The sequence below is a fragment of the Eremomyces bilateralis genome (assembly GCF_010015585.1).
Source record: "Eremomyces bilateralis CBS 781.70 unplaced genomic scaffold P152scaffold_2, whole genome shotgun sequence".
NCBI classification, from domain to species: domain Eukaryota; kingdom Fungi; phylum Ascomycota; class Dothideomycetes; order Eremomycetales; family Eremomycetaceae; genus Eremomyces; species Eremomyces bilateralis.
The window spans coordinates 1,310,109-1,337,538 of NW_022985068.1; the positions used below are offsets into that span (position 1 = coordinate 1,310,109).

Below are 27,430 nucleotides of genomic sequence, written 5' to 3' on the forward strand. Positions count from 1 at the left end.
AGACGAAGATTATTGGAATCACTGGGACGAGCCGTCGCCGGCAGCGAATAACCGCCTTCTCCAGCTCTGGAGTCCCTGGTATTTGGAATGATTGTCGTCTAGGTTGGATTCCAACCGAGTGGGATCTTTCGTGAACTAAAGAAGTGAGCTGTCACATTTTGGACGTCAAGCGGACAGCCGATGCATGACACCCAATCGGGTATGCTCCATTTCGTTGGATATCAGCCTCGTCTCCAAATTCCGGTTATGTGGATGGCCCATGGGACGCCACCTCCCACAACCTCAACATGGTGTGTATTGTACCCCATTATCCCGGATCATCCTAGTACTGGCTGAGAACAGATGAACACCTCAATCGAACCCGAAGATGCTTCTCTACGATCTTCCCTGCATCTCCCTTGTGCACCTGTGCGTCTCCGGAAGAAGAAATCGGAGATGCTGGGTCGGTGGAACTATCGCTGGCGGGTATCGACAGTTTCTCCGCCGTGAGATACATGATGGTATTCTCGAAAAGTGTCCGATTCGTTCAGGAGATGTGTCGTTGCATTTACCGTTTACATAAGATCGTCGTAGGCCACCTTTTGGCTCAATGGACCCTGGCGTGGCTGATCTGTTCCCGCAACCAATCCCTCATCTGATCCACAACGATCATCGTGGCGTTGGGCTGCCTGTCACACTGGCACAGAACCATAGCCTCTTCCGCTGTACATCCAATCTCTTCTGTGTACAGCCCTGGATATATCTACTCCACTTCGACCGACGGCGCCGCGTCGATCCGATCTGGAGATAATACATGCAAGCCCTGATAATACCGGCGTATCCACGGTTCTGGATGGAGGTTCGCTTGCGCCCAACCCGTCTAGGACATCATGGCCCCTCGAGGGTTCCTCCAGACAGGAAGCCGGTGACAATAGGTGGCTGCTATTCCCTTTGATATATTTGATATACCTCGCCTTGGCGCTTCCAGAGACCCTGTATCATTGGGGGTAGAAACGCCAGTTTGGTAAGCTGCTGCAGTCTTCATCAGTTTGGGAAGGATGCTACGCACTTGATGGTCAGACAAAGTGGATTGCTGGATGAGTCGTGATCCTGGTGGCGAGACTCTTCTTGCCATGTTCGATTTCCTCTATCGCTTGCCCGCCGGTATCGTGCCTCAGTATGAAAGGTTCAAAAGGAGGGAGGTCGTCGACCTTTCCTTCAAGCCATCCATTCGCTCAAAGTCCAAAAGTAAAGTTCTTCTTCTTGTTTACTACTACCCAAGTCTCCATAAGCCCAGGTATCCTTAGTACCCTTGATGTTCACCACGATATTGATACATATATAATCCAATTCCCCAGCATCTTGAGACAACCATCTATCAAGAACCACTCCCTTCGCGATCCAGCATCCGACCCATATTCTCGCAGGAAAACCACCCTCCTACTCGTGTTGCTTCAGAAAGCGCGTTTTTACTGAACCGCATCTCCACGACTGGTAAGTGAGCAAGATCAGAGTTCAGGATCCTGGTCCGACGGCTCGAGTCCAGTTCAGCCTCTGACATCGCATCAGTACCAACAACCCACCCGCAACATCTCACCCCATCTTGGCAACATGGCCTACGTCTCCCACCGCAGCTTCGTCCACGAGCGCCTCTACGGTATCGACAAAGGCTGCGCATCCGAATGGCGTTCCTCCGCCCCCCGACCTATGAAGCGGGAACCCAGCTTCCGCAGCACCGATAAACGCGCCGCACACAACGGCAGCCTCCAGAACATCATCGAGCCCGTCCCCGTTCCCGCCACCGCGCCCGCCACCGCTCCCCCAATCTTCCGCAACGGCCATCACCCGCTCCCGCCCTCCGCCGGTCTCGCTGCCGGCCCACTGGACCTCCACATCGTCGAGCAGCCCAAAGGGATCCTCCGCGCGGGCCCGCTGTCCGGCGACAAGTTCTCCTTCCGCGTCTCCATTCGTCTACTCCCGACTTCCCCGGCGAACTACATCGACCTCTCCACGCTGTTCGCGGTGATCACGCTGGTGGGAATGAGCAACACTGGCGTCGAGCGGCCAGTGCCCGCGGGCGCGCTGACGGGTCCGCGGCCGGGGACGCCGCTGGCGACGTCAGTGTCTTTGGAGAATCCGGCGGGGTTGGGGAGGGAGGTCATGGGTGGGTCGGTAATGGAGGGACATGTCCAGTTTGAGGATCTAGTGATCTCGGCGGAGGGGATTTTTCGGATTCGTGTGACATTATTGCAGATGGTTGGGGGCGGCGTTCGGGGCGGAAGGGTTTTGCAGACCGTGGAGAGCGACATGATCATGGTGGAGGAATTGTAAGCTATGGCTGTATTTTATAAGGTTAATGAATGTTCTTTGTTTAGTTGTTCATAATAGATTTAGCAGGATACTTGGTTACTTTGGGTACACACATTTCTGGACCACAACATTGGCGATTTGAAAGTTCTTTGAGGATGCTCAACCATTTATGCGCTCTTGTTATTTTGTGATGTGGAGACACAGTTTATATAGTAAGAGAGTATATCCCATTATTATTCCATCTTTGTTGCTAGCAGTGGGAGGGGTTGAAGAAAACAATGTTCTACGAATAAAGTTTTATGTAACCCTCAGGGCATCTATCAGAATAATGGTTATAACTCGGGTTACTTTTTTGGGGACGGTCAGGAGGCACACTTCAGCCACTAGAATGAGAAAATCTGTGAATGATTGACATGCATTTTTATGCACTAATACTAGTTACCTCAACTATCCCATTAAGCATCTGCTGGATCCCGAATTTTTTTTGTGAAGCATTTTCTCTCCCACATAAGGCACTGTATCTCTACTAATCTACTATGAAGCAATTTAACTGCTCCATGAAGCATTATATCTCCACTGTAAAGCAATGTAACTCCTTCATGAACCATGGATCTTCCCGTGGATCTGTAGATCGCTCGCTGATAGCTTCCCTCAATATCTCAGGCCTTGATGGAAGCAAAGTGGCCTCCAACCTACCCATCATTCTCAACACTCTCAACACCCCCATCGTCATGATCATGAGCATGATCATGGACAGAAGCTAACCCAACCGAGGCCGGGTCAATGTAACGGCACGTCAACGCGAACCTCAGATTCCCGGTCGGCTTCACCTGGTGCTCGAAGTACTTCTGGATCTCCTCCCCGGCCATGATCACGATGTCGCCGTGTGCCAGATGCATGCTCACCGCATCTGGGGCAACTCCGGTCTTCTTCAATTTCAACTCCTTGGGGAGCTCCGCCATGCGTGCCCGACGCTGTGCCGGGTCGGGGATGGTGTTCAGCTGTTCATGTGCCTCTTTACGAATAGCATGGTCACGGCAGCCTGGCAGCGGAGCGGCGTCGACATAACACCCGTTCTTTGAAGAACCATTGTAGTACTTGGCTTTCATTCTAAGGGTCATTATGGCGGGTTGCCCGATGCTGAGGGTAGCAATGACGGGCCCAAGGCCGGTTTCGCCGTCGTCATGATACTGGAGACAGGGTCAGCGACGTTGGAGATGTACTATAGCAGACAGGAAACTTACCTTGATCATCTGCTTCTCAAAATACCCAAGTGCAAGGACTTCGTTGAACTCAACGTGCATGCCAGGAGCAAATTCGGATGTGACTCTCTTTGAAATCCTGTCCATCAAAGAACGAGCAGTACTAATAACAGGGTCTGCATCCTCAATAGGCTTGCTGTCGACCATGGCCACATAATTGTACTGGACCCCAAAATTTGCAGCAAAGTGATTCGTGAGGAATCCGCCACGGATGATTGCGCTCTTCATCAGGCGACGACGCAAGCCGATGTCGACGTTCTGAAGACGATCCCACATGTAGTCTGCCCCACCGGGAACCGCATTCATGGACTTATTCGCGAGAATATGAACGATGCATCCTTTGGCACCAGGGATGGTGAAGACATTGGTGCGGCATCCTTCAATGTTCTGCACTCGGTGCTGCATTCCATCGAAACTATGATTGAGGAGATCCCTGTTGAAAGCAAATCCATCGGAGATAGGATGCTGGAGGTCCTGGAGGGCAGCAAGGGGAAGGGGAGTTGCTGGAATTGTGTACTTCGCACCACAGTTTGGATTACTGCAAACCCAGGCCAACCAATGTTCGCGAGAATTGCAGGAGCCACAGTGCGGGCATACAATTCCACGCCAGGCTTCCCATGACACACCTTGTCCCTGGATGCGGCCCAGTTCAACAGGCATAGGTGACGGGGCAAGCGAATGAGGCTCCCCATCTGTCTCCCAATGGGTCTTCTGCTTCAAGAACCGCGGGTCAAAGTTGAGATTGTCGTTTGGTTCCTGCCCGTTCAAGAGCCAGAAGTTTTGGCAGATCTCATTGCCATCATTCAAGCACATCCACCCCTGAAGGTAGATCTGTGGAGACGACCTCTGGCACTCCGAACAGGTTCGCACAATTGGGGTTGGCAAGCTACCCAGCGGAGCAGGATTGGTAACACCTTGAGGTGCCCACCAACTAACATCCTCCACGACGATGCGCTCGAAGCGGAACCTGAACACCCGCTTTCCCCCAATCTTTTCAGACCACACGTGAGTTGGCTTAAACCAGCCAAGCACATTGTAGGGGTGCGGCATCTTGGACGGGGAGTTCACATTACGTTCTCCACAAATGATAACCACTGCATTCTCGAACTGGGTGTTATTCCGCAGCGCTTGGATGACGCCAGTGACAGGCTGGTCATGCTCTCTAGTCATGGCGTCGTCGAACTTTTCTTTGGTAAGTCCTCCACCAGCAGTCGCAATAATGACGTCCGCATCCATGAATTCTCGCGCTCGAGGGCCAGATGCTAGGTCAAAGGTACAAGAATGTGAAATACCGTTCAACGTGTAAGCACAGGACTGGTAATTCCTCGCGTACAAAAGTGTTTCACACATGGCTTGGCGGCGCTGAGCCCAAACCGGTGGCTCTCCAACGGGATCTGGCTTCGCTTTTGCGTTGGTGATTTGCTGAAGTCGCTCCGAAATGAGTGCATAGTCCTGCAGAGACCCATTTCGGCTGAGAACTTCATCCGTATCCATTGACACAGTATTTTCCGCCGTGGTAACCCCTCCACCTGCAACTGGGATTGAGTTCGGAGTTGCGGTGGGAATAAGCGGGTTCGTCACAATGGCTCCATAGGCGAAATCGGTTGGAGCCTGAGGAGGGGCGGCCAAAGTCCGTGACTCGACACCACCCAGAAGCTTTGTGGTACTTTGAGCGGGAGAGACAGAGCTCTGGAAGCTGACCGTTGTCGCCTGAGTCGGGCTGTCAGACATATGCTGAGAATCCGATTGCTGAGACGGCACGTAGCTCGATTCTTGAGAGAGTGCTGGCGGAGAAGAGCTGATTGCGGCTGCATAGAAAGTTCCAACATCGGGGCCTTGAGTAGCTGCCACTGGATCCTCTAGAACATCGAGCCCAGAATCCTTGCGCTTCTTTGTCGCAGGATCGCCGGCATCTTCGTCCGCAATACGCTTGCGCCCAGCTTGATCAGCGGGGGCGGGGATGGCAGCATCATGGATAGGAGAGTTGGAATGATTGCGGAGGCTACGGCGACCAGGATGAGCGGCGATGATGCCGTTCACCCCAGCTGTGGCAACGCCGAGACCTCGAAGCTCCCTCAAAGACATTATGGGCAATTAACGCTGAATGACTTGGTGAAAGTCTTGGTGAAAGACTTGGTGTAAGTAGGGGCAGTAAATCTGCGGAGATTTTTGAAACGAGAATTCCAGAAAAGCAATGACTGATGAGTTGAATCTCTAGTAGCAGCGGATCTGGTTGGCAGTCCCACTGGGGTCAGAAGGGGGTGGATCGAGACGTCACTATGCCATTCCCGGTCAGTATACAGCCATTAATGCATGAGAACAGGTCAATACATACATAAAGCAACACTGTTCGACAGTATTGCTAGTAATCGCTGAGTCGGCGGTCACCTTGGAAAAGGTGATTGCTAAGTCGGCATCCACGGAAAGGCGATCGCTTAGTCGGCGGTCACTTGTTGGTAGGTGAAATCAAAGTGACGCTGGGTCGCTCGACTCAATGAACTGAAGCCGATGAGTCAGCATTCACTTAGCGAAGGTCAAATTGATAGGTGATTGTAGTCGTCCACTGAGTGAGAAAGTATGTATGAAATGCCCAATCTCATTAGGCTGCTCGAATAGAGGAATAAGGGCAAGGGAATGTAGACTCACATCGAGCTTCCAGTCGGTGGTATGCCGGATGAGTCTCAGTGGACCAGCGCACACTGGTTAACTACAAGGAGTAGCGAAGACTCAACGATGACGGCGAGGGTTGATGGTGATAGTAGGAGTGATCTCTGATAGACCAAGAGCTCCTGCTAGGTTGATGATGGGGAGGGAGAGCAAAGGGTTTAGTGAGTACAGAGGATAGATGATAACTTGTAATTCTCAGAAAACGAATCTCAGAATGAGAGTGGGCAATGGACAGTGAGGGTGAGGGATTGTGCGCGACAGTATGGAGTTCTCAGAAGAGCTAAGTGCTCTTGCCAGCTTGATGCTGGGGATAGAGGAATGATCTTTACCGTCCAGAGAATTCTGGAGGGATGCAATTGTCCGAAAAAGGATTTCGGAAAGAAGGTAGGTTGGTGAGAGAGTTAGAAGGAGGGCGGATAAGTGAGAAGAAGATCAAGTAGAAGAAGGCGTTGGGAAGGCCAGATGGCAGTAAAACCGTGGAGTTGAGGAAAGCACGACTAGCTGGACTTGCCGAACATAGGGGATTATCACAGAAGCAAGGCCACGTGAGTATCGATTCAATAGAGAAGGCGTAGCGCACGTGGTTGGGGTCTCAATTAGGAGTGGACTTCGGGCTTTTGTGCGGAGGGCCTAACAGCCCGTGCAATCGAAGAGCAATGGGTGCCGATGCTCACCGCCCTGTTTTGCACTGAAGCTTGTCTTGGAGAGAGGCTGAAGGTATTACGTCATGCCCATAGGGCTGGAGAGGTCGAGGATATTGCCTTGATCCATCCAACTTGCGTATTAAGTGCTGCTAGGGACACTTGGAGTCAGCAAGGCCCGAATATCGGATAGGAATCGAGGCATTCAACCAGGCTCAGGATCCCCGGTAGCTTGAGCCAGATTTCCGCCGAAGAGCCTGCTTGGTTCCGATACGAGTCCATCCCGCTCCCTCGAAGCCAACAGGCAAGGATACCGTATCCAAGAAAGGACAGGAAAGGGGGACAACATTGGAATGGTGCCAATCGCACTGGGGGGCTTCTGTAAGTTCCATGTTGCCAAATCATCGGGCCCCTCCCGCCAGATCCCTTCTATTTTATATATGCTGACCAGTGGTGCAGGGGACAATTTCCGTTTACCTCAGTCAGCCACGGCATCGTCACTGGCATTATCGACCCGAACCACGAGAAGCGAGGTGGATACACCCCTCAGCCTCTCCTCGCACCAGAAATCACGATAGCCCCAGTCTCAACCAGTCCCATTGAGCAATGCAATCAAAGACTCAGATAGCAGGCTAAACTTTAATTGGTACGAGCAATGGAAATACAAATCAGAATACTATGCCGTTAGACTTCGGCAAAATGAGTGAGCAAGCGTGACATCGGAATGAAAAAAAGGAGAGGAGACAATGCAAGACCCGACCAGGTTACAATACATAATCCGCGGATGGGAATGAATGGATTGACGTATATAGGTATACTGGTAAAAGAGATGGGATAGATTGGCAAAGCAACTACATTTTGCCGCTGTAATACGTTGTCATTGTCGTTGTCGGTGACTCCGCGTCGTCCCGGACTCGGTGTATCGTCCCGGACTCGGCGTGTTGTTATCGCTGACTCGGCGTATCGTCCCGGACTCGGTATGTCGTCGTCCAACTACGTAGGCTCGGCGTGTCGTCCCCTATTGGAAAGCAGCCGATTAATAGAAGGTCACGAAAGAACGGGATATTGCCTCTCTGGCGTCCATGAGGTTCCCTTTGCGCGTGAGAAACCTTCTATACCGCCCATGGCGGAAAGAATCAATCACCACAGCCTGCTATGTTGCCGGAGCAGGAGGGTGAGCAACATATTCAATCATGGAGGGGCTGGAGGTCGACGATGGATTAACACGTTCGTGATTGAGGCTGTGAAAGTACAAAGCTGCGGAGCTCCATCAGTCAAACCCCTTAACCTTGTGGATTGCGCAATGGACACGGAGCCGTATGGACTAGGGGCCCAGCTGAGAAGGTCAGAGGAACGGGGAAAACTCGGGGGTGGCGCTCATTTGCGGGGCCCCTGGGGCAAAGCGAACGCTTTATCTTCCTCGAACAAACTCCGGCACCATCAAGTTCAGTTACTCACGTCTACGATGACGGCAAATGGCGAAGATCTATTTTGACAACTGACGTTGGAGTTAGAGAATGGACCGGGTCAGATCCTGCTGATACATCTACATTCTGCGGTTTGCCGTAAGCCATTTGCCGGCTGGTCGTCAATCGGCAGCCGAAACACGATTCCGCTTCGGATTAGCTTGGGATGGTGTTTGGCGGGGAACCGGGGATAGCGTCGGAGATTGACCAATCCCCATACTTCGCTACGGTCGGCAATCGGCAGTAAGGAGTAAGACTTGTAATTAGTGATTTGGCAATTGATGCACACGGTTTGACACACAGTCGGCTCTTCCCAGTTATCCTGGAGCTCGCCCGATAACAGCTCGGAGGCTCCTACGAAGTCGACTGCCGATCCTTAGAACCGTGAGGGAGAATCTGACCAGAAGACCAGAGTACATAAATCTACTTCCAACCACCAGAATCACCGCTAAGTTCGTACGACATACGATCCGACGGACACAAACCTGCACCATGCCTTTCAAAGCTCCCTCCTGGGTGCCGCAGCTCGCGTTCGACCCGCCAGATGACGTCTCGATATGCGACTTCATCCTCGATGACAAATACGCGCGCCATCCCCTCAAAGACTCGCGACCGCCCTTCGTGTGCGGCATCACGGGCAAGTCATACACGGGACTGGAAGTCAAGGAGCGGATTCAGCACGTCGCGGCGGGCCTGTCGAAGGAGCTGGGGTGGTTGCCGAACGACGGCTCGGATTGGGACAAAGTGCTGTGCATATTTAGCACCAATGCGGTGAGGACAAGACGGACGGGGCGAGAACGAAGGACGGTAGCTCACTGTGGATCTAGATCGATTACTTGACCGTGGCATGGGGCACGCATCGATTAGGAGGTATCGTCTCCCCAGCCAACGCCGCCTACAGCGTTTCCGAGCTGGCATATCAATTGAAGAGCTCGGGCTCACAATGCGTGTTCACCTGCGCGCCGCTGCTGGAAGCAACCTTGGAGGCGGCTAAGGAGGTTGGGATCCCGAAAGAGCGGGTGTACATCCTGGAAGTGCCTGGGCCATCGGCGCCGAAGGAGTTTAAGACGGTGGATCAATTCATCGACGAAGGTCGCAAACTGCAGCCGTTGGAGAAGCTCGTTTTTAAGCCGGGCGAAGGGGCGAGGCGGATCGCGTTTCTGAGCTATTCGAGTGGAACATCGGGATTGCCGGTAGGTCAACGACGAGGACGTGTATCAAGAATTCCGCTGATCGATTCATGAAGAAAGGCGTCATGATTACGCACCGCAACGTGATCGCGAACACGATGCAGATGTGCACGTTCGAGCGGAAGGATCGAAAGAATCGACAGGAAAAAGAAGGAAGGGCTGATCCGACGCAAGTTGCGCTAGGTCTGCTTCCGCTCAGTCATATTTATGGGCTGATCGTGATCGCACACTGCCGCGCGTACAGCGGAGATTCAGCCATCATCCTGCCCAAGTTCGAGCCGCAATCATTCCTCTCCGCGATTCAAACTCACAAGATCAACATTCTATACCTGGTAAGTCCCCGTCCTGGCAGTCTCCCACCATCGCTGACCGGTCCCCCTTAGGTACCCCCGATTATCGTCCTCATGACGAAGAACAAGCCCCTCCTCGACAAATTCGACCTCAGCTCTGTGATAAACATCTTCACCGGTGCTGCGCCGCTCGGCGAGGAGACCGCCGCCGACTTGCTGACACAGTTCCCGAGCTGGGTCGTCGCCCAAGGCTACGGGCTGACGGAGACGTGCACCGTGGTCAGCGCGTCCAAGTTCGACGATGTGTGGCTAGGCAGCAGCGGCTCACTGCTTCCGTCGGTCGAGGCGCGAATCGTCGCGTTGGATGGATCCGAGGTAACAGAATACGGCGTCCCTGGGGAGCTGTTGGTGAAGGGTCCGTCGTGTACGTTGGGGTACTTTAATAACTCGAAGGCGACGTTTGAGACCTACGAGGATGGGTGGGTGCGGACGGGCGATGAGGTGGTGATCAAGAAGCATCCGGAGAGTGGGCACGAGCATCTGTTTATCGTGGATCGGATAAAGGAGTTGATTAAAGTCAAGGTACGGCACTTCATACTCTTTCATTACGCCAAGTGCTAATCCATCCACAGGGCCACCAAGTCGCGCCGGCCGAACTAGAGGCTCATCTACTCACCCACCATGCCGTCAACGACTGCGCCGTCATCCCCGTCCCTGATGCCGACGCAGGCGAAGTTCCCAAAGCCTTCGTCGTCAAATCGCCCAACGTCGGCCTGGAGGAGAGCGACCGCCTGGTCGCGCGCGACATCCAACGGCACGTGGAGAAGCACAAGACGCGGGCGAAGTGGCTGAAGGGCGGGGTGGAGTTCATCGACGTGATTCCGAAGAGCCCGAGCGGGAAGATTCTCCGGCGGTTGCTGCGGGATAAGGAGAGGGAGAAGCGGCGGGTGGCGGGGCCGAAGATATAGGATATCGAGTTGAGCGGTGGGCGAGTCTGAGTTGGATTATTCTGTAGATTGGATCTGTAAGCTGACTGGTGTCTTGGACGATACCCTGCCTAGGTACTGATGTAAACTGATGCGAAGGGAGGAGCAGTCCTCCGAGTCATTTGATCAGCCGGTATGGATATTGATTAGTGCCCCATTTGTTCCGCTCACAGCGAGTTCGCATACGCCCGATAACAGGAGGCTAGTTCTGCACCGTCTACGCATGTACCGTGATTATCTCAGTTCCGAAGCCGCATCGCTTGCTTGTTGATACATCGCGTAATCTCCCCAGCGACCCCATCCCTCGAACTCCCCACCCCGCAGCTCCCTGGGTCCTGGAGCCGATGCCCCTGTCATGCGGGGGGCGAACGACCGAATATACCTGGACCCTCGTGGAGGCTCGCTGTAAACATGTCCCGGAGTGATGACACGGTCCAATTCACTGGAAAATAATTCGACACGTGCCGGACCCCTCCATGGCCACCGGTTCAACGTGGGTTCACCCAATTCACTGAAGTACTATGTATATAAAGGATGGTCGCCCGCTGAATGGAGTGCTTCTGACTTGGATACTTCCTCCTTCTGGTCCGTTTGAAGTACCTGTGCAGCCGCCATAGGAACTGAACGCGCTCGCATACTCGAGCTTCCACCATGTCTGCAGCATTGTATTACGACTCCGATTGTTCCTCGGCCCCCCTCGCCGGGAAAACCATTGTCTTCGTGGGATATGGAAACCAAGGCCGAGCACAAGCTCTGAATCTTGTATGACCCTCCTCCGAAGTGATATCAGATACGACCAGAAGTTCGACTAACGAGAAATGCAGCGTGACACAATCCAGAGTGAAAACATCTCTCCCGCCCCTCGGATCATTGTCGCGAATAACAAGGATTCATACGCTTCCAAGGCCGAAGAAGATGGGTTTGGGTTCCAGACCGACTGGGCAGCTACAGCGGCAGAAGCCGATATTCTCTTTCTGCTCGTCCCAGACCAGGTATGGATGGGGAGCTCGATGGCTACCCTCCTCACTCCTGCAGGCTAACCATGGAGCCCAACAGGTCCAACCCAAGCTATTCAACGAATCACTGGCTCCCACGCTCAAGAAGACCGCCTGCGTCGTCGTCGCTAGCGGCTACAACGTATTCTACCAGTTCCTCCATGTCCCCACCTCCAACGATATCGTCATGGTCGCGCCGCGGATGATCGGGACGTCCGTCCGCAGTCGGTACGAGAGCAACCAAGGCTTCCCGTGCTTCGTGTCTGTGGAGCAGGACGGGACGGGGCATGCGAAGGAGGTGGCGTTGGCGGTGTGCAAAGGGGTGGGCGCGACGAAGGGAGGGGTCATTGAGAGCTCGGCGAAGGAGGAGACGCTGATGGACTTGTTTGCCGAGCAGGCGATCTGGCCGCAGGTGATTGCGACGTTCCGGGAGGCGTATGGTACCTTGAAGAAACTGGGGTGTTCGGATGAAGCGCTGGTGCATGAGTTGTGGTTGAGCAAGGAACCGGTGGGTCGACGACTCGACATCGATCCCGCAGCAACATCATAGCTGACTGAAATGTGGCTAGGCAGAGGTCTTCGAGAAATGCGCGGACGACGGATTCATTAGTCAATTGCGGTACCACAGCTCTGTCAGGTAAGTCACACATCATAGATACTAAGCTTGGGCTGCAATGCTAAGGCGAGACAGCCAGTACGGTCAGTTGAAGGGGAGCATGGAAGTGGACACGGGCGCCCTGAAGAAGGAATACCAGCGAGTCGCGGAGCAGCGAATCCTCAACGGGGCGTTCGCGAAGGAGTTTATGGCCCTTGACACCGAAGGCCCAGGCGTTGATAAGAAACTGGATGAGCTGTACGATGAGGTGAATCACAGCGAATTGGCGGAGGGTGAAGCGAGGGTACGGGCAAGGTTGGGATTGAATTGAGCTGCATCGTTGACACTATATTTATAAACCCTAGTGATCCGCTGGCGCAAATTCATGGAGACAAGCTGTCGTGATTCGTAAATTAGTTGAGGAGTACATATCAAGGACATTCGAACGATTGACTCTATATGCAAGATGACCTGTGTGACCTTTGATCATGGAAGAAACCATCTGAACTGGATGGAGGCGACGTCCATTCAGTTGCAGACTTGCCGTTGGTGGAGTGGTCACGTGGGTTGAGATCACATGATGCAGAGATTTTTGTTTTGGATTTTGTCCATGTGCAGCTGGGTGGGAGGTGGTCTGTGCATGGAAAACAAGCACAGGCCACAGGGCCACAGGCCACAGAGCCACAGACAGTCAGACTCAACAGAGCATGACTGTATGATGCCTGAGGCAGATAGGCGCCAAGGCATCCTGGCCACTGTGGAAAATAAAACACCCGGCACACACATTTATCCGATTCCGAAGCGAGCATCCTCTACCCTTCACACTTCTTCCATGAATTTGACGACTCACGACGACGGACAACTCCATACCCACACTAACAGCCCAACATGTCGTCGTTCGAACAAGTGGTGCGTACAATTGCAATCGGATACGAAGAAACACGAGATCGAATTCGCTGACGCCGAAATTAGGTGGTAATCGACGGCAAAGGTCACTTGCTGGGCCGCCTGGCCAGCATCGTGGCCAAGCAGCTCCTCAACGGACAGAAGATCGTGGTGGTCCGATGCGAGGCATTGAACATGTCCGGAGAGTTCTTCAGGGCCAAACGTACGTGCTGTCACCGGAGTGAATCGAGAAATCCAACCTCCAATTTGGCGAGATATTGGACCATTGTGCGAAGAACGTCGGGAAGCTGACTTGTTTTCTACAGTGAAGTACCAGGCTTTCCTCCGAAAACAGACACGATTCAACCCTACCCGCGGTGGTTAGTACTCCCGAGACGCTCGTCGTCGCATCTGCGATTCCTCTGTGCCTAACAGCCTACCAGGTCCCTTCCATTTCCGCGCCCCGTCGAAGATCTTCTGGAGAACGGTTCGCGGCATGATCCCGCATAAGACCTCGCGAGGCGCCGCCGCCATGAACCGCCTGAAGTCCTTCGAGGGTGTCCCGCCGCCGTACGACAAGAAGAAGCGCATGGTCGTCCCACAGGCGCTGCGCGTGTTGAGATTGAAGCCTGGCCGCAAGTACTGCACCGTTGGTCGCTTGGGCCATGAGTTCGGCTGGAAGTACCAGGACGTCGTTGCCAGGTATGTCGAATCCATTTGGTGTCGTTCATGGCTACACCACCGTCATGATCGATCGCTATCAAAATGCGAGACTAACACCATCCTACAGACTCGAGGAGAGGAGGAAGGTCAAGGGCGCAGCGTACTACGAGCGCAAGAAGGTGGCGCGGAGACAGTTGGCGGATGCGCAGAAGACGGCGAAGGTGGACACCAAGGTGACGACGGAGCTGGCTCAGCTCGGATACTAGACTCTCCGCGACGAGTGGGTGACAGCGACGGCGGACCAGCATTTCCCCCGCGGTCCATTATCATCATGTCAATGTGGTCGGAGGGGATCGGCGTGAAAACATGGCATTTGCAAATGGGAAACTCCTTAGTCTTTTATGCGAAAGCATTCCAATTGCGTATGGTAAACTCATATCAAAAATTCGACGGATGAGGGATGATGCCTCATGTTCAATATTTTCCTGATAGATAATGACTAGCAGTGGTGACTACGTCTTGTGACATCGTCTTGAGTTTCGGTTCGCTCCGTCTATGTGGTTTACTTAACGAGCCTCGCCGCAGTCGCAACCAGGAATTTCCACAACTGTTTATGTATCAATCCATCGATATTATCAACTGTATCTCAAAGGGTACAGAAATCCCTCCCCACAACAATATCGCGAACTTGTGGCAAGGGAGACATCGACAGCACCCACAATGGCTGAGTCCGACTTTAAGACGAAATTCGCCCGGGGGCTCGCACGGCAGTCAACCCACCTCAGCATTCTTCACTATTCCCGTCGTCCGGCCGAGACAACGGCTAGCACTGGGGTTCTCCATAAGGCCCTAACCCGCAATTCCTCGCCAGCCAACCCCAAAGTGGAGGAAGCGCGTTGACAATTGACCATGATCAGATGGCCCGAACCCCGAAGGTCCCGTAACTGCGGACTATGGTAGTAAGGAGGAGAGTGTGGACTCGGAGGTGCTGTCCGTTAGTCCCACTACGAGCAACGAAATAGCCGGAGCGACCTCACATTCCTCAACCGTATATAAGTATTATCATCCCTTGTCCTCAGCTTGGAGGATCTGAGGTTTTAATCTGCAGTGCTGCTCTCCCCCCGCAATCTATCTCATCCTTCCAAACCGCCCTCCACCATGTCTGGTCCACTCTCCCGGCTCTCCAACATCGCATCACACCTGCCACCTACCCCCTCCCCGCGACCCCCTAACTTCCACACTCTCTCCCCAACTTCCTTCCTCCCCCGCGCCGCCGCCATCGAACCAGATGTAACTCTCCCTCTCCCCCTCTCATAAACCTCCACTGACCCATCTAGGCCATAGCCATCCACCACCGCACCGCCAACGGCGCCACCCTCCACCGCACCTACGCACAATTCTCCACCCGCGCCCGCGGCCTCGCCCACTTCCTCCGCGCTCATGCCCTCCGCCGCATCGGCATCCTCGCCCCCAACACCCCCGCCTTCCTCGAATCCCTCTTCGCCATCGCCGCTGCCTCCGCAGTCTCCGTCGGCGTCAACTACCGCCTGAAGCCCGAGGACATCACCTACATCTTTGAGCATTCTGGCGTGGATTGCATTATCGTCGATGCGGAGTTCGAGGGGTTGTTGGAGGGGTTTCGGGAGCGGTGGCCGCGCGTGCGGGTAATTGTGGACACGGATACAGACGCGACGGAGGGGCCGGGCAGCGGGGAGTTCGATGCGTGCGTGCGCGAGGGACTGGAATATGACGCGGCGCACGGGAATAAGGGCTGGGACGGGTTATCCGCGCAGGCGGCGCACGAAGAGGACCTGATCGCGCTGGCGTACACCAGCGGCACGACAGCGAAGCCTAAGGGCGTGGAATACACGCACCGCGGCTGCTACCTCGCTGCCGTCGCCAACGTCATCGAGAGCGGGCTGAACTACCACCAGGACCGGTGTCGCTACCTCTGGACGCTCCCGCTGTTCCACGCCACCGGCTGGACCTTCCCCTGGGCCATCACCGCGGTGCGCGGCACGCACTACTGCCTCCGGAAGATCGACTACCCCGCGATCTGGGAGTTATTGAAGACCGAGGGGATCACGCACTTCAACGCCGCGCCGACGGTGAACACGCTGCTATGCGCCAACCCCGCAGCCGCGCGCCTGGAGCAGCCGTGCCGGGTGACGGTGGCGGCGTCCCCTCCCACGGCGCACCTGTTCCGCACGATGACGGCGCTGAACCTGCAGCCGGTGCACGTGTACGGGCTGACGGAGACGTACGGCCCGATCACGAAGGGGTACCATATGCCGGTGTGGGAGGTGGTGGGGGAGGAAGAGCGGTATAAGCGGATGGCGCGACAGGGGCATGGGTTTGTGACGAGCGCGCCGGTGCGGGTGGTGAGGACGGGAGAGGAGGGGTGGGTGGAGGGGAGCAAGGTGGTGGATGTGAGGAGGGATGGGAAGGAGATTGGGGAGATTGTGTTTACAGGGAATATTTGTGCGAGAGGTTACTATAAGGATGTGGAGGCGACAAGGAGGTTGTTTGAGGGGGGGGTGTTGCATTCGGGGGATTTGGCGGTGGTGCATGAGGATGGGAGCATTCAGATTTTGGATCGGGCGAAGGATATCATCATCTCGGGTATGTCTATTTTCCTTTCTTCCCGACGTTTTCTGGTAACTGTTGCTAACCTCTGTCCCCTCCAGGCGGCGAAAACATCTCCTCCGTTGCCGTCGAAGCAATGCTCGCCACGCACCCCGACATCCTCGAAGCCGGCGTCGCCGCCGTCCCGGACGCGCAGTGGGGCGAGCGACCGAAGGCGTTCGTGACGATCAAGGACAACCGCACGGGGAAGATCACGGGCGAGGACATCGTGGCGTGGGCGAAGCACAAGAGCAGCATTAGCAAGTTCATGGTGCCGCGCGAGGTGCAGATCGTGGCGGAGCTGCCGAAGACGGAGACGGGGAAGGTGAGGAAGAATGTGTTGAGGGAGTGGGCGAAGGGGGGGAAGGGGTGGAGGGCGGGTTGAGGAGATATATCATGGTGGGTTGGAGGGAGAAGGGGGCGGATTCGGTCCAGTTCGAGCTTGGAGTTTGATTGAGCCTGGATTTTTCGAGATTTGGGTGTAAATATTGATGCATAACTAGTTAGCGATATACCAACAACCATTGATATCCCATGGTGTTGCAGCTTCAGATCCCGGTGCAGGTATCCAACCTGTCATGCAAACTTTTGGTAAGTTAGGACCATTAATTTATGAGGCTTTTCGTATTTCACCAGTCATTCCATTGACGGCTCCCTTCCTCACTTAAAATCTGTTTGGAGGTGGAAGGCCTGACAAGCGAATCGCGGCACAGCCTTAATTATGTATCCCGGTTTCTTGTCTTTCTTTGGTCCTTTGAGTTGGGTCAGTTTACCTCAGCCGGTCTGCCCTATGGCAGGAAGAAACCACAAACTGCAGCGGAATGATCAGCCAGCCCGACGGTTGCAGAAGTGCCGATGCTGATGCAAATATCAGGAGCATTATGCAGTGGGAGCTTCATCCTACATGTCAGCGTCCCAGCTGCCCTCTGTCCCCTTTGTACTCTGTCGCGACTATTGGCGAGCGGTGCATGGTGATCGGCTTGACAGCTTCCCCTGTCCAAACCGTTGCTGTTGCATGTGTAGTACAGACATGGAAGCAGCTAGGCTGTAGGCATCATACCATCGCTATGGACATGAATCATGATAGTGAATAGGGGTCCTGTTGGCAGTTTGTCAGGAGCATCAAGAAAGCACACTATATATGATGGATGGATAGAAACGATGATGATAATGAAATGATGTTTCCTTTAGTTCGCGTTCACGATTGATCCCGATCCACAGCTCCCACCAGAAAAAAAGAAAAAAACAACGCGAGAGAGACGCAATGACGGATAGACAGGGGGAAGCCACGCTCTAGACCTGAAGCAGACTAGCGTATCACCCCCCTCCCGTTTCGCGTATAAGTAATAAGACCGGGAGCTGCGCGTTTTGCGACGACCGAAGCTCCCGAATGAAAAAGTTGGTTCCATTCCAACTTCGAAGTCACGTGTCTTTTTCTAGCCTTCATCCACCACACGCCATTCGTCAAGTCACGTTATTGGTTTCAAGCGGCTGACCGTTGAAACGTGACAATTTCATACTTGATCGTTTTTCTTACATTCAATCCTCTTGCATCACTGGTCAGAAGGACCCGAAGTGAGAATATGAATCGATTCGCTCATTTCATCGTCTGTTGAGAAAGTGAGAAGTGAGTGAGAAGTGAGACAGCACAGAATGGCTTCCAGGTAAGCAAGCCCCTTTGCCCCGATTAGTCCGCCCATCAGTCCCCAATCAGCCCCCGAATAACGGCGGACATATGGCCCACGTACCCCCCACCTGCCCCCCGGCTAGCGTGTGCGGTTGGGTGGTACCTGTGCGCCAGCTGCTGACCCAAACTCTCAACGGGTGTCATCCATCCGCCAATCAGAACTGACGCTAACCTCGGAATAGGCTGGACCGCTTGGTCACGTGAGTAACCTTCGTTCTTGACTATAAATCAATGTCGGTCTGCAATGCATGAGATGGACCGAAAATGGAGGCATGAGAGATTGAATCTAACTAAATGGAACCTCTAGACTGCTGGAATCTGGAAGTACCCAGCTCATCCGTAATACCGCTGCCCAACAGCTTGCCGATGTCCAGAAACAACATCCGGACGAGCTCTTCAACCTCCTCACCCGCATCATCCCCTACCTCCGCTCCAAGTCATGGGACACTCGTATTGCCGCCGCCAAAGCAATTGGCGGGATCGTTGATAACGCCGACAAGTTCGACCCGAACGAGGATGATCCTCCTGCCAAGAAGGAAGAGAACGGCGCGTCGAACGGTCACGTCAAGAAAGAAGAGTCCCCTGAACGGAATGGCGCTCTTACGCCAAACGAGGACCAACTGGACCTCGATTCCCTGGATGTCATTGCCATCCTCCGGAAAGGCAAGCCGCTCTTGAGCAGTGCTGGTAAGGAGTATGACTATAAAATGGCAGCCATGGATCCGGCCGATCGACTTGCCCACCAGAAAAGAAGCCTCACTGCACGCCTCGGGCTTGGTGGCCAGTACATGGAAGAAGAGTTGGTCAGCGAGATTGACTTCAAACTTCCCACACCTAGACTCGATACCAACCTTTCCTCCATCTCCAACGTGAGCGTGAATTCCGCCACCGCTACCACGCCTGGGGATCCTCAAACCCCATCCGATGAAACAGGCCTCAGCAAACGCCAACTCAACATGCTCAAACGCAAGAACAAGCGCGACTTCAAAGCCCAGGGCAATAAAGTCCGCATCATCGACCTGAACGCCTCGGGTCCTCGTCGTGGCAGCGTCGCCGACCCAACCCCCACGTCTACCCATCCCTTCCCAATCAAGACGGACTCCGACGCATCCGACGAGAAAACCGGTCACTCCGACTACTTCTCCCTTGACCGCGGCCAACAGCGCGATGACGATTCCAAACTCGTCAAGGAATTCAAAGGCGTCCCCACCGAAGAACACTCCGCACTGCAACCCATCGCCGACGAAACCACCGGCCTCGAATCCGAATGGCCATACGACCGTCTCTGCGAGCTTCTCACCGTCGATCTCTTCGACCCCAACTGGGAAGTCCGCCACGGCGCCGCCATGGGCCTCCGCGAAGTCGTCCGCGTGCAAGGGGGCGGCGCCGGCCGAAAACGATGTCACTCGCGGAAACAGAACGATCTCCTTAACAAGCGCTGGTTAGACGACCTGGCGTGTCGGCTCTGTGCCGTCTTCATGCTCGACCGCTTTGGGGATTACGTATCAGACAATGTCGTGGTGCCGGTCCGCGAGACGGCCGGCCAATGCCTTGGCGCCCTGCTGCAGTACCTCCCCGCCGACGAGGTCAAGAAGGTGTACCGCGTGCTCCGCCGCCTCGTGGTCGCGGAGGATGAACACGACGCCCGCGACGGGAAGGAGTCGGAGTGGTCCGAGCGCGCGTGGCAGCCGTGTCACGGGGGGATGCTTGGCATGCGATACCTGGTGGCGGTGCGTGCCGACCTCCTCTTCCAGGAACCCGAGCTTCTCGACGGGGTGCTGTCGACCGTCATGAAAGGCCTAGGTGATGGCGACGACGACGTGCGCGCCGTCTCTGCCGCGACGCTCATTCCGGTCGCGAAGGAAATCGTGCAGCTGCGCGCCACCGCGCTGGATGAGCTGATTCAGATCGTGTGGGACTGCCTGTCGAATCTGAGCGATGACCTCAGCGCCAGTACCGGATCGGTGATGGATCTGCTCGCAAAGCTTTGTAGCTTCCCGGAGGTGCTGGCGGCAATGCGGCAGAACGCGGCGCGGGACCCCACCCAGGCGTTCGCGCAGCTGGTGCCCCGGCTGTATCCGTTCCTACGGCATACAATCACGAGCGTACGATCGGCCGTGTTGAGAGCGTTGATGACGTTCCTAGAAGTCGACGAGGGCGGCGACGGCGAGGTGGGGAAAGGATGGATTAATGGAAAGGCACTCCGACTCGTGTTCCAGAACCTGCTGGTTGAGAAGAACGAGCCGGTGTTGCGGCTGAGCTTGCAGGTGTGGCGGAAGCTGTTGGATACAATTGTGGGAGATGAGGAGGGGAGAGCGTATTTCGCGGAGGAGTTCCGGTCGCACGTGGAGCCGTTGGTCACGTTGACGACCACCCCCGTCGGCGTGTCGAGACATCCCATCCCGATGAATCCGTCGTTGTTCCTTCGGCCATCGGGCCAGACGTATTCGTTGCCGGCCAATCTGGATGCTGGGCACAAGTACCCTCCTGGAATGCCCATGGAGCCGCCAAAGAAGCGAAGGCGATCCGACAAGAAAAGCATGGAAAGGGACACGTCGGTTTCCAGCTCGCACAATGTGGATGGACATATGATGTCTGGCGATGTCGACCTTGTGGGCGTCGATGTTCTCGTTCGCTCGAAGATCTATTCATCAACCGCCATGGGCCTCGCTATGGCTCTGTGGCCGTCGTCATCGCGGGCGGATGTCTTTGTCCCCAACATTCTTCCGCGTCTGAATTCTCTGCACTCCTCGACCCAACTCACCGCAAGCATTCTCATCGAAGAATACTCCCGCGCTCTCACCACCGCTTCCACGTCATTTACCGAAGAGGATCCACTCCTCCCGACCCTCCACACCCCTCTCCTCCACCTCGTCGATTCCGAACTCTCACCCCACTACGCCGACCTAACCTCCTACCTCCACATCGTCCGCGCCCAATGCCAGAACCTCACTAACACCTTCCGCGACAACGCGCACGTCCCCCCCGCCAAGCTCGCCATCATTCCCCCCGTCGTCAAGGGCGACGAGAACGCCCACGCCCAATTCGCCTTCGGCATCCATGACGCCGAGAAGATCGTCGGCCCGGACTTCGACCGCTTGAAAAAAGCTCTGACCCCCGCGCAGCGCGTCGGCGCGGCCAAGCTGCTCGACGACGCCCGTCAGGACGCGTTGAAGGCAATCGACGAAGCCAAAGCGGTCAAGGAGCAACGCGACGTACGCATCCGATCAGCGGCCGCCGCTGCCCTCGTGGCGGCGAGCTTGTTGCCGAAGCGGCCGTCGTTGACGATTAAAGCGCTGATGGACAGTGTCAAACGGGAGGAGAACGGCGAGCTGCAGCGACGGAGCGCGGGCGCGGTGGCGCGGCTGGTGCAGCAGGTCGGTGCGACGGGCAAGCGGGCGATCGTGGAGAAGGTGGTGGGCAACCTCGTCAAGTTCGCGTGCATGGAGACCGCGGAGACGCCCGAGTTCCTCCCGAACAAGGGTGTCGGCGCAGGAATTCTGAGCCTGCGGAAGGAAGAAGACATCCGCGACCATCCGGACGCCGCGCGGTTCGAGCGCGAGGCGAAGGCAGCAAAGATCACCCGTCGTGGCGCGAAGGAGGCCCTGGAGCAATTGGTCGTCATGTTCGGCGCGGATCTGTTCGACAAGCTCCCCGTGCTGCGGTCGCTGATCGAAGACCCGGTGCGTCGCGCGTTTGGCGAGGTGGAGCTGCCAGGGGAGATATTCAGCGATGACAGCACGTTCGGGCAGGAGGTCGTCGACGGCCTCTCGACGCTGCGTGCGCTCGTCCCGAAATTCGACGCCGCGAACCTCGCGTTCGTGAAGGCGCTGTTCCCGCTCCTGTCGCGCGCGCTGCAATGCAACCTCGCGGTGCTGCGGTACGCGGCGGCGAAGTGCTTCGCGACGATCTGCAGCGTGATGACGGTGGACGGGATCACGACGCTGGTGGAGGAGGTGTTGCCGTGCTTGAACAACGCGTTGGACGTGCATTGTCGGCAGGGGGCGATTGAGTGTGTGTACCATCTGATCCACGTCATGGAGGACGGGATCCTGCCGTACGTGATCTTCCTGATCGTGCCGGTGCTGGGCCGCATGAGCGATTCGGACAACGACGTGCGGCTGATCGCGACGACGACGTTCGCGCACCTCGTCAAACTCGTGCCGCTGGAGGCCGGCATTCCCGATCCGCCCGGACTGAGTGAGGAGTTGCTGAAGGGCCGGGAGCGCGAGCGGAAGTTCATGGCGCAGATGCTGGATGCAAAGAAGGTGGAGCCTTTCGAGATCCCCGTCGCCATCAAGGCGGAGCTGCGCAGCTATCAGCAGGAGGGCGTCAATTGGCTGGCGTTTTTGAACCGATATCATCTGCACGGCATCCTGTGCGACGACATGGGCCTAGGGAAGACGCTGCAGACGCTGTGCATCGTCGCGAGCGATCATCATCTGCGCGCGCAGGAGTTCGAGAAGACAGGGAGCTCGGACGTGCGCCGGTTGCCGAGCTTGATCGTCTGTCCGCCGACGTTGTCAGGGCATTGGCAGCAGGAGATCCGGACTTACGCGCCGTTCTTGACGAGCGTGGCGTATGTGGGGCCGCCGGCGGAGCGGGCAAAGGTGCGCGCCCAGCTGAAGGGCGTGGACATCGTGATCACATCCTACGACATCTGCCGGAACGACAGCGAGATCCTGGCGCCGATGAACTGGAACTATTGCGTGCTGGACGAAGGGCATTTGATCAAGAACCCGCGCGCGAAGACGACGTTGGCGGTGAAGAGCCTGCTAAGCAACCATAGGCTCATCCTCTCCGGCACGCCGATCCAGAACAACGTGCTGGAACTGTGGTCGCTCTTCGACTTCCTCATGCCAGGGTTCCTCGGCACCGAGAAGGTGTTCCAGGATCGCTTCGCCAAGCCCATCGCGGCGTCCCGGTTCGCCAAATCCTCCTCGAAAGAACAAGAAGCCGGCGCGCTCGCCATCGAGGCGCTCCACAAGCAAGTCCTCCCGTTCCTCCTCCGGCGCCTCAAAGAAGAAGTCCTCAACGACCTTCCCCCCAAGATCCTCCAAAACTACTACTGCGACCTCTCCGACCTGCAGCGGAAGCTCTTCGAGGACTTCTCCAAGAAGGAGAGCCGTGCCCTCACCGAGAGCGCCGGCCGCGCCGACAAGGACGCCAAGCAACACATCTTCCAGGCCCTCCAGTACATGCGCAAGCTCTGCAACTCCCCGGCCTTCGTCATGACCGAGAAGCACAAGGCCTACGCCGCCACCCAAGGCTACCTCGCCAAGCACGGCACCTCCCTCCGCGACCCCGTGCACGCCCCCAAGCTCACTGCACTGCGTGACCTCCTCGTCGACTGCGGCATCGGCGCGTCCGACGCCGCCCCCAATGGCGCCAACCACGCCGCTAACGGCGCGAACGGCGACCTGCTCATCAGCGGCGGCGACGCCGTCTCGCAGCACCGCGCCTTGATCTTCTGCCAGATGAAAGAAATGCTCGACATGGTGCAGAACGAGGTGCTCGCAAAGCTTCTCCCCTCCGTCACCTACATGCGGCTGGACGGTAGCGTGGAGTCGTCGCGCCGCCAGGACATCGTGAACAAGTTCAACGGCGACCCCAGCTACGACGTGCTGCTGCTGACGACGGCGGTGGGCGGGCTGGGGCTGAACCTGACGGGTGCCGATACGGTCATCTTCGTGGAGCACGATTGGAACCCGCAGAAGGATCTGCAGGCAATGGATCGGGCGCATCGGATTGGGCAGAAGAAGGTGGTGAATGTGTATCGGATCGTGACGCGGGGAACGTTGGAGGAGAAGATTTTGAAGTATGTTTTTTCTTCCTTTCCTGATTTCCCCTTCAATTCCCCTCTTCTCTTATTTTCGCTTTCTTTTCGTATCAAAGATCCGTCCGACTAACATATATCCCAAAGCCTCCAACGCTTCAAAATCGACGTCGCCTCCACCGTTGTCAACCAACAAAACGCCGGCCTCGCCACCATGGAAACCGACCAGATCCTCGACCTCTTCAACGTCTCCTCTAGCTCCGGCGATGCGGCGCCGGCGCTCCCGGGGCCCGAAAACGGCGACAACGGACCCCCCGGAATCACGGAGGAAGACGCAGTTGACGCGACGGGCGAGGTGCGGAAGGATGGGAAGCGCGGGTACCTGGACGAGTTGGGAGATCTGTGGGACGAGCGACAGTATGAGGAGGAGTACGATATCAATTCGTTCTTGGCGAGTATGAAGGGCTGAGATGGTGGGTGGGTCACGGCTCATGACACGTCATGATGGGTTTTGTACGATAGGACAGACATCACGGATGCGCGAAGGGTTTGGGGGTTGGGGTAGGATTCATTAGTAGAGAACTCGGTGACTCATGGTCGATCCATATAGGGTCGACTTGGATGGACGGCTGCGGAGCCTGGCATTTTGGAGTCTCGTCCAGGGCGGACATGGGGATATCAAGACGTCGCATCGACGCGCATTCTTCGCCTGCGGAAACGACGGCGCACCCTTTCTCGGTTTGTAGCATCGATTAGCGAAACATCTTAACCCGGCGTTGGTGAGATGGGTGGAAAAACCACGTCTCTTCATTCTCGTTCGTGAGATGCAATTGGCGCTGTACAATACACATTCCAATGCTTCTCGGTTTGTTCTCTCTCGATCCGTGAGAAACAGTGGCCCAACATGAAGGCTCAGCGATCCCTGTTCCCCGGCGCGGATTGAAAAAAAGGCATCCATCGTGTCCCGTCCGGCGTCTATGCAGATGCAGATGGTATCAATCCCGACTGACAGCAAAGAAAACATGGCCAAGATATATCATCCTCGTCTAGCAGATCCCAATTCCCAAACACAGGACACCAAGAAATGCGGACATCGATCCTCACTCGACACGTGAATCCTCCCCATCCTATCGCATGCTCATCCCCGTCGACTTCACATTCCCATTCCGCCCATTCATCACCTTCTCACTCACCACCTCCCTCTCTACCCGCCCATTCCACCGCTCCCCCAACCGCGTCAACTCCTCAATCTCTCTCAACATCCCCTCTCTCACCCTCTCCATCAACGCCCCCACATCCTCCTGCCCCAACCCCCTCGTCTCCACCGGCTCCATCACCCGCACAGGAATCCTCCCCGCGCGGAAGATCTGCCGCCGCACGTCCACGACGTTCGCGTAGTTCGCCACCGCGACGGGGACGATGGGCACCTGCGCCTGCACGGCAAGGTGGAAGGCGCCCTTTTTGAAAGGGAGCAGCATCGCGTGGTCTGGGTACGAGCGTGTGCCTTCGGGGAAGATGAAGACGGATTGGCGGTGCACGCGCATCGTGTGGGCGGCGCCATCGAAGGCGGCGATGGCGGATTGGCGGTTGGCGCGGTCGATGAAGACGGTTTTGGAGAGGGCCACTGGGTAAGGGGGTTAGCGTGGGGTCATCCAGAGCGTCGGGTGGTTTTCGAGTGGGATCAAAGAGAAGTGAACGGGCAATTATAATCAAAGGCTCAACTGGACTTGCGCCAAAGGGAAGAGGGGAGAAGAACTCACTAAACCATCCCAAAAACGGATACCACATCAAACTCCGCTTGCTGGTGACGCTGCAATACTTCGGAAACATAGCCCCCAGCATCAAGATATCCAGCTCCGACTGATGGTTCCCCAAAAACACCGCCGGCCGCGTCCCGTTCAGCCAGTCGTCTCCCTTCCCATCCTCCCGCACCTCTTTCCCTCCGTTCGCATTCAGCACCTCGAACCAGATCCCCGTGCTCAGCCCCATCATCCACTTGAACGCGCGGGCGGTCGTCCATTGCGACAGGCCGCCGAGGCCGAAGAGACGGAGGAGGATGGAGGAGATGGCGCCGTAGGAGGCAGCGACGATGAGGAGGAGGAGGGAGGTGAGGAGGCCGGCGTAGAATTTGAAGGGGTCGGAGTGGACGATGGGGGGGAGTTCGGGGGAGGGGCGTTTGGAGAGGGAGCCGTTGGAATGAGTGGGTGAGGGGGAAGGGTCGAGGCGGCGGGACATGGCGTTGGTGATGAAGGAGAGGAGGTGGAGGAGGGCGATGATGAGGAGGGAGAGGGTGAGGAAGACGACAAGGGGGGCGAGGAGGTTGGCCATGGTGAGGGGTGGATATGGAGGGTGGAGGAGAAGGAAGAGGAGGAGGAGGGCCTCAGAAGGGGTTTATGGAGTGGGATCGAGGGCGTACTCCGAAGTTCGGGGAGCGGTTCCAAAAGCGTCAGTTCGGAGTATGCTGTGTAGCGATGGTGTCAATGGATCGGCGTCCGGGCCTACAACCATCGACGGAGCAATCAATAAAGGGGAGTGACTTCTCTCGTTGACTGGATTCCTCGCGGAGAGAACGAGACGGGTCAACTCATGGAGAGAGAAGAGACAAGATGAGAAGTTACATGTAAAAAAAAAACCGCGGTGATGCTGGGGGGTTGGTGGTGGAACGGGAGCGGAGGAGTAAATGGGCTATGGAGAGTGGAGAGTTTCACATGAAGACGAATTTGGCGGGGTGAAGTCATTGATGCCTGAGGCCCTAAGGCTGAAAGGAGTGATCAGCCGCCAATCATCATGTGCAAATATCAGATGACCCCATGGAACTATTTCCATCAATCACAGAGGAGGGATTTGCACTCCACAACCATGTCACGTGCATGCCACATTCCCAGATCATCAGTTTTGTCCAGAGAATCAAGATCAAGATGCGTATGATACCATCCAAGGGATCCAGAAACTAGAAGAGAGATCTCGACTCTATTCCGTACTAATACACGTACCATCTAAGTTATATATAATACTGTTAAAGAAAGGATTCCGGGTCTGTCCAACCAACCCCAGTCCGCCAACGAAGTCGGGATGCTTTTGAGAGTATAAGTACAACCAATAATACAAAAAAGTAGAAACGCAACTATCTGCGCTATGGCAGGTATATATATATGAACAGGGTCCTTTTCCATGCCCTGTAGACCGAGATAATAATAAGAGTGGTGAGTGTGGAAAGATGTTCCCCGTTGTTGTACAGTGTGCGGTTGAAAACAAGAAGAAAGATATCCGTCCAAAGGGGGACTGGATCCAATTGCGCCGATGCTGAATGCTGTCCGTTCATTCGGGAACCAGAGATGCAACGCCCGGGATGGGAGAGACTCGTGAAAGCAACCATACGGAGCGGAAGGAGACCACAGAATATTGTACAGGGA

At 55.7% G+C, this 27,430-nt stretch overlaps 7 protein-coding genes across 7 annotated transcripts; 5 read left to right on the plus strand and 2 right to left on the minus strand.

Moving 5' to 3' along the window:
* Positions 1-2,981: 2,981 nt before the first annotated feature.
* Positions 2,982-5,045, minus strand: P152DRAFT_388822 (uncharacterized protein; the record flags this gene model as incomplete). Its single annotated transcript, XM_033675948.1, has 2 exons — positions 2,982-3,479; positions 3,534-5,045. The coding sequence occupies 2 exons, from the start codon at positions 5,043-5,045 to the stop codon at positions 2,982-2,984; spliced, it is 2,010 nt and encodes a 669-aa protein (XP_033538099.1).
* A 3,283-nt stretch (positions 5,046-8,328) lies between these two features.
* Positions 8,329-10,999, plus strand: P152DRAFT_454735 (phenylacetyl-CoA ligase-like protein). Its single transcript, XM_033678645.1, has 5 exons — positions 8,329-9,096; positions 9,153-9,518; positions 9,572-9,847; positions 9,899-10,387; positions 10,438-10,999. The coding sequence occupies exons 1-5, from the start codon at positions 8,818-8,820 to the stop codon at positions 10,771-10,773; spliced, it is 1,746 nt and encodes a 581-aa protein (XP_033538100.1). The 5' UTR covers positions 8,329-8,817; the 3' UTR covers positions 10,774-10,999.
* Positions 11,000-11,236: 237 nt separating this feature from the next.
* On the plus strand, positions 11,237-12,853 carry P152DRAFT_505090 (IlvN-domain-containing protein). Its single transcript, XM_033682416.1, has 5 exons — positions 11,237-11,553; positions 11,616-11,783; positions 11,848-12,294; positions 12,356-12,423; positions 12,478-12,853. The coding sequence occupies exons 1-5, from the start codon at positions 11,443-11,445 to the stop codon at positions 12,710-12,712; spliced, it is 1,029 nt and encodes a 342-aa protein (XP_033538101.1). The 5' UTR covers positions 11,237-11,442; the 3' UTR covers positions 12,713-12,853.
* Positions 12,854-13,269: 416 nt separating this feature from the next.
* P152DRAFT_446124 (ribosomal protein L13) lies at positions 13,270-14,195 on the plus strand (the record flags this gene model as incomplete). The annotated part of the gene is made up of 5 exons (XM_033677904.1): positions 13,270-13,290; positions 13,354-13,489; positions 13,593-13,646; positions 13,710-13,968; positions 14,057-14,195. 5 exons carry the CDS (start codon positions 13,270-13,272, stop codon positions 14,193-14,195), a joined length of 609 nt encoding a protein of 202 aa, XP_033538102.1.
* Positions 14,196-15,087: 892 nt separating this feature from the next.
* P152DRAFT_464015 (putative AMP-binding domain protein) lies at positions 15,088-17,901 on the plus strand (the record flags this gene model as incomplete). The annotated part of the gene is made up of 4 exons (XM_033680536.1): positions 15,088-15,219; positions 15,267-16,551; positions 16,617-16,902; positions 17,868-17,901. The coding sequence occupies 4 exons, from the start codon at positions 15,088-15,090 to the stop codon at positions 17,899-17,901; spliced, it is 1,737 nt and encodes a 578-aa protein (XP_033538103.1).
* Positions 17,902-17,931: 30 nt separating this feature from the next.
* P152DRAFT_125701 (putative TBP associated factor) lies at positions 17,932-24,537 on the plus strand. Its single transcript, XM_033673731.1, has 4 exons — positions 17,932-18,218; positions 18,424-18,441; positions 18,549-24,059; positions 24,165-24,537. Exons 1-4 carry the CDS (start codon positions 18,208-18,210, stop codon positions 24,484-24,486), a joined length of 5,862 nt encoding a protein of 1,953 aa, XP_033538104.1. The 5' UTR covers positions 17,932-18,207; the 3' UTR covers positions 24,487-24,537.
* Positions 24,538-25,246: 709 nt separating this feature from the next.
* Positions 25,247-26,659, minus strand: P152DRAFT_409397 (acyltransferase-domain-containing protein; the record flags this gene model as incomplete). The annotated part of the gene is made up of 2 exons (XM_033676942.1): positions 25,778-26,659; positions 25,247-25,641 (listed from the first exon to the last, which is right to left on the minus strand). Coding segments are annotated over exons 1-2 (963 nt in total), but the record flags the coding sequence as incomplete, so codon positions are not given.
* Between the last annotated feature and the right edge of the window lie 771 nt (positions 26,660-27,430).

Coding starts and splice junctions, on each gene's coding strand:
- P152DRAFT_505090 (XM_033682416.1), top strand. CDS start 11,443: ATGTCTGCAGCATTGTATTACGACTCCGATTGTTCCTCGGCCCCCCTC. Junction 11,784..11,847: donor TTCTGCTCGTCCCAGACCAG/GTATGGATGGGG, acceptor GGAGCCCAACAG/GTCCAACCCAAGCTATTCAA. Junction 12,424..12,477: donor CGGTACCACAGCTCTGTCAG/GTAAGTCACACA, acceptor AAGGCGAGACAG/CCAGTACGGTCAGTTGAAGG.
- P152DRAFT_454735 (XM_033678645.1), top strand. CDS start 8,818: ATGCCTTTCAAAGCTCCCTCCTGGGTGCCGCAGCTCGCGTTCGACCCG. Junction 9,097..9,152: donor GCATATTTAGCACCAATGCG/GTGAGGACAAGA, acceptor CTGTGGATCTAG/ATCGATTACTTGACCGTGGC. Junction 9,848..9,898: donor AGATCAACATTCTATACCTG/GTAAGTCCCCGT, acceptor GGTCCCCCTTAG/GTACCCCCGATTATCGTCCT.
- P152DRAFT_125701 (XM_033673731.1), top strand. Junction 24,060..24,164: donor TTGGAGGAGAAGATTTTGAA/GTATGTTTTTTC, acceptor TATATCCCAAAG/CCTCCAACGCTTCAAAATCG.